This window comes from Anabas testudineus, chromosome 5 (genome assembly GCF_900324465.2).
Source record: "Anabas testudineus chromosome 5, fAnaTes1.2, whole genome shotgun sequence".
Classification (NCBI taxonomy): Eukaryota; Metazoa; Chordata; class Actinopteri; order Anabantiformes; family Anabantidae; genus Anabas; species Anabas testudineus.
In genome coordinates, this window is record NC_046614.1 from 9,577,290 (window position 1) to 9,586,326 (window position 9,037).

At 41.9% G+C, this 9,037-nt stretch overlaps 1 protein-coding gene across 1 annotated transcript; it reads right to left on the reverse strand.

Annotated features, from left to right (window-relative positions):
- Positions 1–5,008: 5,008 nt before the first annotated feature.
- Positions 5,009–8,729, reverse strand: LOC113154698 (intermediate filament protein ON3-like). Its single transcript, XM_026349036.1, has 9 exons — positions 8,249–8,729; positions 6,738–6,946; positions 6,568–6,628; positions 6,384–6,479; positions 6,074–6,238; positions 5,835–5,960; positions 5,530–5,750; positions 5,383–5,435; positions 5,009–5,277 (listed from the first exon to the last, which is right to left on the reverse strand). The coding sequence occupies exons 1-9, from the start codon at positions 8,636–8,638 to the stop codon at positions 5,144–5,146; spliced, it is 1,455 nt and encodes a 484-aa protein (XP_026204821.1). The 5' UTR covers positions 8,639–8,729; the 3' UTR covers positions 5,009–5,143.
- Between the last annotated feature and the right edge of the window lie 308 nt (positions 8,730–9,037).

A 9,037-nucleotide genomic window follows, 5' to 3' on the forward strand; every position in this document is an offset into this window, starting at 1 on the left:
CTTCGCTCAGTCCAATCAGTCATTAATAACCTGTCATTGTTTGTGCCATTGCACATTTTGCAGGCTGAAGGGGCATGGAAGGTGTGGAGACACAGGTGAGTGAAGGTCTTATCTGGACCCTCCAGCTGTGTCCCAGTTACCAATCACTGCCTCTTAATTTAGTTCACAGAGTTTAAAATTAGCCTGCACATCTATCATTTCCCATTGGCTGAATAAGTTTGTATCAGGGCACTGGCATTGGCAATCTGTCTCCTCACGTCTGTCTTTGCTGCTTTAAAGCACCATCACTCAAATGCACCGCCTTGTTACCGAGGACAGAGGCAGTGCCCTCAGAGCAGAGGGATATTGCTGCAGGACACATAGGCAAATGCTCCATACACAAATAAATGCTGTGTGGTGAGTGTCAACAATAGAAAAAGGAAGTATCTCTGTGCTTACATACAACAAAATGGAACTGAAAGGGCAAGGTTTTAAAGAAATAAATACTTACGTACTGTAAAGACACATTTTATGTAGTTCAAAATACAAATATAAAACTCTATTGAACTTACAACTGGGTGGAAATATAATATATACAAGTACAATTCTTAAAAAAAAAATCATTTGTCCCAAGACCAAAGCTGTAAGAGCACTGCTGACATTATTATAAATCTTCCCCTGTTTAAGAACTGGAGTGTCTGAACATCAAACAAGAGCCAGAACACATCAGCTGGAGGGCATGGAGCTGCAGCAGTAACAGACGCCAGCCTATCTCTCAGCTGCTGTCAACTATGTGGTTAATACACTGTGACATTACACGTGTACGTCATTTTGCAGAACCAAGAGGCAATGAAATAACACACCTGAGGTCCAAGATATATAAATGCAGCCCAAATACAAATTAAAAAAACATAAATAAGATGCAGAATATTATTATTTGTCTTTTTACAGATGGTGTTTGCCACAGATTTTGATATTTAGATTTCTTTATTCCATGTAATGCTAATGATATTAATAATTGACCTTTAGCAACACAGCAATCATTACACAGCTTAATGTCAAAAACATTATTGATTCCATAATTTAGCACCGATCAGATGCTCTGACTGCCAAGTGACCTGGATTACCACTCAGATTTACATGCAAAACATTATTTGCATTGTGAAGGTCATTATGGACTCATGAGTAAAGTTTGCACTAAATTAAATATCGCATTATACTGTACACACACACACACACACAGGAACACATGCTATTACCACAACCTAAACGATGAATACTTCAAAATTAAGCCAACATCTGCATTACAGTTATCAAATATGTCCATCAACTTCATCAGCGTGAATTATTTGTTCCAGAAAAGTGTCCACATGCATTAAACTATGTCATTTTCACACACACATACACACACACACACACACATGTCATTACCACCTGACAAAGACACTAAGTGATCTGACCCTTACCCACTCCACATGCAGCACAGAGTTCCCAGTGGAGGCTGCTGATATTTACCAGCATCGATTCAGATGTCGGGGTTTGTGGAAGGTGTAATGTTTATTGATCACGGTGTTGGGCTTGGGCTGAGGGTAAGGTCAATCTTTTCAATCACTCCTGAGGATTTCTCCCAGTCCCGTGGAAGAGCCCCACCTTCTAATCTCCCATCCCTCTCCTCCCCAATCAATAGCTAATTATTGTGCTCCTTCAATCAGCACTAGGAGCAAAGGAAACAAGCATAATTTTCTGCGTATGTAAGGATCAGGCTCCTCATGAACTTTACATGTCTGTACAGTGATTGCGATCACACCTTCACTAGGGAGTGTCCTTGTGCTTGTTATTTTACCTGAATGTTTGTGTTATGTATTTAAAAAAAGGAGTAGTTCTTTTCCCTCAGGCAAAATTAACACAACTTGTATCCGTGATTCCTGGCCACATGTTTAAGTGTGCCAGGAGTAGACATTGAACGCAGAACCCTTGGCACCTCAAAGGAGCAGCCAGTCCACAAAGAATTTCCCCAAGGGGGTCAATTAAGTATCTCATATTATAAGGGGCACTCGTAGCTACAGTAGTTACCGTGGAAACTAACAGTGGTGTTGAAAATCATTATATAAATATAAAAATATGAGTCATTATTTTTGGGAGTACTTTTTCAGATACATTTAGCCTCAGGGAGTTTTCCATTAGATAAACTATTCCAAGACGGAGACCACTCCACTGACTCGGGGCTCTGCTGAGTGTCTAAAAGTCATTCAAGTGCAATCTGTGACCCCGACGCCGCAGATTGCACCTCTGGTTGGAGAAGCACACTAAATCCCAAATAACTTTAATCAAAGAAACTGAACTATTTTCTAAAACCAAAACAAGTAACACTAAAACTCCCACCCTGAGCCTGAGCGCTATATAAATAAACTTGAATTGAATTAAGAAAACAGAAAACAGAAAATCTTATTTTTATGATGAAGGTAAATATAGCATAAGGATGGCTTCTAGTTCCAGAAACACATGGCCTATCTTGAGTGTGCTTGATTCATCACATGTATTGAAACACTATTTGGGAGGTGGCTCATATAATTTGATGTGTCTTTGCCCTGTCTGGCTTTGTTGGTATTTTTCACAGTGTATCCTTCCCCACTACGTCTTTTAAAGTATCCTCTAAACCACCGCTGTTGTGTTCTTGTCTTGTAGGATGGTAACCTACTAGATATTTATAGACATGTGACAGCAATTGTAGCCTTGTCTTGTTCTTCTTCACACCATTAGTGAGAGAATACACAGACAGTGAGAAGAAACTAAATTATCAAGGTTATTAGTTCTACTGTTAATTCAGACTTTAGCTGTTGTTAGTGGTTTGTAAGGCTGAGATGTATATTTCTGTTTAAAGGGGGCACATTGCCTGTTTTCTGAGATATATTTTCTGGCACTGCTGACACAGAGAAGTGCATAAACCTAGAACAATATAACCAGTGATCCTCTTCAAGGACAAAGTGCTTATAGACCATACTATATCAGATTCTCTGGGGTATGCAGTGGTCAGTGCTTTTCTATTCTTCTCTGTCCTTTGTGCTGTCAAGCTACATTTTACAGACCTTCAGTTGCACATACAGACGGTAATGCCCCATATGCCATTTAAACATGTCCAGATTGTCACAAAGACATCACAATTTACTGGATAGAAGATGTCTCGAGAATAAATGCTAGATTTGTAACAAGAGGTAAAGTGATTTTCTCACGTCTTCAACAGGGAGAAAAGATGTATCACCTGTAATTGTTCTAGTGATGATGTAACTCGTTTGGTGGTAATATGAGTGGTTCCACCTTCAACATTTGGCAAGTGCTTTGCATCATTATTATGAGTCAATGAACCTTTAATACGTCTGGCAACAAATTCAGCATTGAATGATCACTGCCAGTTCTCTGAGCCTCAGGTGAAAATGAAGAAAAGAAATTCACTGTCAGGCTTCCAAAACACATTTGGAGTACACGAGGCACATATAAAAATACATCATTGTATGCACTGGAAATAGTGTAGTTCAATCAACACAGTGCATTTTTTTTTCACCCACGGGGCACACAGGAAGGTCTAAGCACAAACGCACATATTACAATTTCAATCTGCCACTCCTGAACCTTCAAGGCATTTTAAGTCACTCCCACCTGTCTGATTAATGTGTGTCAGTGGTTCATAGCTTTCTAGGGTTAAAATCATGCTGTAATCTATGAGTTCAGCGTAACTAGAACTAAGTATATGTGTATTGTTTTAGGCGTCATGTACCATGACTCTCAGCACGTTGATAGTAGGCTAATGACCCAATGATGCTCAAGTCCTTTAAATACTCGAACGTCATAACTCAGAACAAACAGTAAACTGAGCAAAATACAAACATGCAGTGCAAGAGAAGTCAGCAACAGCTTTATGACAGCTGGCTAAGGTTCAGGTGGACAAAAATCTGATGACTTTTTCTCTACAGTATCTTTATATTTCCTCTTTTTTGACAGCCAGAACCACCAGATACAAATTCTCACTTTTACCCTCTGCGATTACAGTGGTGAGTTCAGTGAGGACAAACTCTCCACACTTTCAGACTTCTAATTTCTAATTCTCCCGCACTTATGTATCCACCACTGCAAAGGAAACTCCACTATAGCTATAGCTTCTGTAATGCCAATTGTGCATACACACTTTCTATGTACAGTACAGCAGAGGGCATTGTCAAAGCAGGAAGTGAAAAAGTGGCACAACACTGCCCCCATGTGACGTTTTAACAAGACACATCTCATCCTGCAGTCACTGTCAAACACTCCTAAATGTGGAGCAGATGCTCTCTTGATATATCATTTGACACGTAAAAGACATAAAAGAGAGAGAAGCGATCATTTTGTTTCTCAGATTTATTTTATTCAGATGTGAATGATCTCATTTACAACAACCTTTATCAGAAATGTTGCTATCATGACAAAATAAATCTGGTTTCAGCATAGTTTTAGGTTGAAGGCCAGGAAAGGTAAAAACAAAGCAGGAAGACATTTGACAGAACTGTAAACTGTAAATGAAAAAGAACAAACCAGTAACCAATCAGTTCAAAGTTTAACTGTAAACATGTAGAGTTGCACACATTGTCATCTCTATATCCAGTGATTAGAGTTGGTCAGTGACTTGCTCTTCTCAACAGTATCAGTTTCAGGATCTTATCACAGAGCAGCTGATCAGTGCATTGCAGCACATGAAGCTGAAAAAGTAGAGTAACTAACAGATTTTCAAATGCGTTCCTTGCTTGGTTTTATGAAAAAATATCCCTCCCCGCACCATTATTTTTCTCATTCTTGGGTGTCAGTGCAGGTAAAACAAATTCTTTCCTTGCTATCTAACCTTCTTCTGTGGGTTTTTCAGGCCGTGTTTTCCTTCAGAAATTCTTGTTAAAGGATAGTGATGTACAGTGTATGAAACAGCCAGTGATTTTTAAAATACAAATGTTGGCAGTGTAACACAATCCAAAGTTGGTTCTGATATTTTAGAAATCACTGTGTTTTGTTTTTTTTGTGTTTTTTTTTTTTTTGGAATATTCTGCTCTTCTGTTAAACATGCTTATTGCATAGCACCATGAGAGGGCACTGATTTAGATCAAATTCAAGCGTTGCTGATGGATATGAGGGAAGGCTCTCCTTTTTAATAGGCTGATCTCCTGGTGGATGCCACTGTGGACTTGGTGATGACACTGCCATGGCTGCCATAACCACCAGACAAGCCAGATCCGGCCAGGCCGCTTCCATAGCCGAATCCACTGCTGGCGTTGGAAAATCCTGGGGCAGGAGAAAAACAAGAAGCGTTATCATCTATCCGTATCTCTGTGTGGTATATTGGTTAGGTGTCTCTAATGAGGACGGCGTATAAAATCAGAAACTTACCACTAGAGGTCTGCTGCACATGGATGGTTGCGCTGGCACCTCCACTGGCCAGTCTAATGGTGGAATAAGGTGGAGTTAGTGCTCAATTCAGAATTGTAGCTGAGGCTACAGCCATGAAATAACATTAAATTTACAAATGTAACCCACCTGCTCTCCTCTCCTTCCAGCAGTTTCCTGTAGGTGGCGATTTCAATGTCCAGGGCCAATTTGACGTTCATCAGCTCCTGGTATTCGCGCACCTGGCGGGCCATGTCCTGCTTGGCTTTCTGCAGAGCCTCCTCCAGGTCCTTAATGCGGAGCCTGGCATCCTTCACTGCCAGCTCACCACGCTCCTCAGCCTCTGCAATCTGAGCCTCGAGGTTGGCCCTCTGTGGAAAAATGAGGCCACAAATAATTTAATAACTGATAATCCTCTGACAAAATAAAGAATAAGAGAAGTTATTATAATATACCTGTCCCTTGACAGCCTCAATCTCATTCTGAAGACGGGCGATCATGCGGTTCAGCTCAGCAATCTCAGCCTTAGTTGTGCGCAGGTCATCACCATACTGTCCAGCAGAGGTCTGCATCTCCTCATACTATTATGAAAAACACAACAATGTGTATCAAGAAGAAGTTCCTAAAATTAGAGAGTGTTGCATGTCTATTTAAAAGACACAGAGGATAATCCTCAGCTTTGCTTTTCACTCACCTTCTGTTTGTACCAAGTCTCGGCTTCAGCTTTGCTCTTGTTGGCAACCTCCTCATACTGAGCACGCACTTCAGCAACAATAGCATCCATATCAAGGTTGCGGCTGTTGTCCATCTCCACAATGACTGAGGTGTCTTTGATCTGGCCCTGCAGCTCACGAAGCTCCTACAGAACCAAGATTTGTTGTTAACATTTAACTCCATCTGCTTTTTAATGAACTTATACAATGACTAGGTGATCGCCGACTCAAATGGTAATTATAGTATTACAAAATAAGAAGGCTGAATTCAATGACATAAATATTACTTACAGCCTCATAGACAGCCCTGAGGAAGTTGATCTCATCCTGAAGAGCGTCAGCTCTGGCTTCCAGCTCGACCTTGTTCATGTAGGCAGCATCAACATCCTGGGAACAAAATTGTGTTAAAACTGACAACATGAAATTCCTGGACCAAAAGAAATAAGGATAAAGCACCATCTTAATGTATTCACACCTTCTTCAGGAGCACAAACTCGTTCTCTGCAGCTGCACGTTTGTTGATTTCATCTTCATACCTGAGAACACAACAGGTTAACACATTAGTACATCTTGGCCTTTAACAGCTGCTCACTACAGAAAGTGTCTCAATATGTTCTAATTATATGTTTTTAAGTAAAAACTCACTTCTTCTTGAAGTCCTCAACCAGACCCTGCATGTTCCTCAGCTCTCCTTCCAGCTTGACCTTCTCATTGCCCATTCCGTCGAGCTGTCTGCGCAGGTTGGCGATGTAGGCCTCGAACATGCCGTCAATGTTGGAGCGGGTGGTGGTCTGGTCCTGGAGGAGGCTCCATTTGGTCTCCAGCATCTTGTTCTGCTGCTCCAAGAAACGGACCTGTGGAGAAAACCAGAGAAGATGTTGTGATTGTATATTCTACAGTGAAAGAATTATGGTTTTAAAGCTCAGTGGTAATTCAGGAATTCTAAACATTTTCAAAGTGGAGGATCAGCTCAAAATGATTTAAAGGGTGTGCCATTTATGGTATCAGGTTTTAAAATGGCTGGCTATTATCTTCAGGACTGAATAGATAGCCACATATCTAAACTGCCACACCCTAGTCACAATTGTAATTCATAGGGGCGAATCTTTGTGTGCAAACTATTGAAGCAGCAACACAGTAAAGGTGCAGAAGGGAACTTTTAATACTCATATAATGCATATGTGTTTCTTAAAACATCTCAGCAAATGTTGTCCAGATGTTATTCACCAGCATGTGTAAGTGATTCACCTATTGTGTCTCTTGCTTGGCGATGACTCATCCTGCATATTCTGTTGAGCTGTGAAGGCCACGCAGCTCAACAATGTTCCAGTAAAAAGGTGTGGCAGGTAAACCGCAGAGGACAGCGCCATGAGATGAATACTCTGTTCTGAGTTTTCTTCCTGGTGCCAACTTTTAGTGCTTAGAAAGTCTCACGCTACAACAGCTAAATCCACACATTTATTGGCTGTAGCATGGAAAACAAGTGGAAGCTGATGTACAGAACTGTTCTTAGACTTCTGGTTGCCTATGACAACCAAATGACAAATACTATGTGCAAATGACAGACTTTGGACTCTGTGGGTTTAGTGCAGATACTGTAGATTCCTACTCTCTCTACCAGTCTACCAGGTGAGGGATGGGCGAGTCACTGCAATATAATCCCCACCCATGTTTAAACAGTGGGCAGAGAGGCCACCACACACTCAGACAGGGCTACAGGCCAAAATAGCACTTTTACATTTTGGATGCAGTTGCCAGTAAAAGAGTCACTATCATCATCAAACGGCAAACGTTTGCATTTTTATAAGCTTCCCTAATCCCAGAGGCTGTAACTCATTTATGGATACCACTGAGATAAGGCTAACAGCTCTCTTGCTCTGTCAGCTATGACAGCAAAAAGATGTTTGCATCTAGTGAGGAGAGTTCAGCAGCTTCATTAAAGAAAAGAACATCGCTGTTACTATACAAGATACTGAAGTATTCACTTTCGACTCACTACTGTTCAGTAACAGGTTAAAAAGGAGAAATAAGACAATTCCCATGTGACAGCTGCTAGTAAGCAAATGTCAGTAAGATAATGAGGCCTACAGTCAACTGTGCAATAGACATCAGGATACTGAGTCACACAGAGCGCGGACACTACAGTGGGAACTAACCTTGTCGATGAAGGAGGCAAAGCGGTTGTTGAGGGTCTTGATCTGCTCCTTCTCCTGGGTGCGGACAGCCTGGATGCTTGGGTCAATGTCCAGCTTAACAGGTGCCAGCAGGCTCTGGTTGACTTGGACAGCTGTGATCGGTGCACTGACGAGACCGCCATGGCTGGAACCAAAGCCATAAGAACCGCCAGACAGGGACCCTCCAAAACCATAAGAACCGCCAGCCTGTGACCCTCCAAAACTGTAGGAACCGCCAGCCTGTGATGCTCCAAAACCACCATAACTTGAACCAAGACCAATGGAGGAGGTTCTTTTCACGGTGACGCTGCTAGGCCCCACAAAGGATCTCCTGGAGCTACTGGAGGTCTGGACAGACATTGCCTTCCTCATGTTTGCAGTGGTAGTGGTGGTCGACTCTGAGCAGAGAACTGAAGATGAGCAGGCTTCAAAAGGAGAGCCAAGTCCCTCTGAGTGTAGAACTGCAGAGTCTACCTGCTTTTATGGCTGAGCTGAGCATGGGGGAGGCTCCTCCTACTCCACCACTCAGACCTGTACTCTCACTTTTTGCTGTCCAGTCTCCCCTCCTCCTTGGCCCACACACCTCTGGCTCTAAATGACAGAACAAGCCAATCCTGTAAAACAGGTAAAGAGGGATTGTCAGAAGATAAGCTGTGGCACACCCTGCACCAGGACAGGCCGAGGAGTTAAAGAGATAGGCAATGTGATTATGTGAAGACATGGGGGGCCTCTTTGAGTGTGTTTATTTTGGATCATTTTTAACACCCATTG

Excerpts from the sequence above, each read along its gene's own strand:
- LOC113154698 (XM_026349036.1), bottom strand. The coding sequence starts at position 8,638 with ATGAGGAAGGCAATGTCTGTCCAGACCTCCAGTAGCTCCAGGAGATCC. Across the intron at positions 6,629-6,737 it reads GTTGAGGACTTCAAGAAGAA|GTATGAAGATGAAATCAACA; the intron begins GTGAGTTTTTAC and ends TTGTGTTCTCAG. Across the intron at positions 5,751-5,834 it reads TTGAGGCTGTCAAGGGACAG|AGGGCCAACCTCGAGGCTCA; the intron begins GTATATTATAAT and ends ATTTTTCCACAG.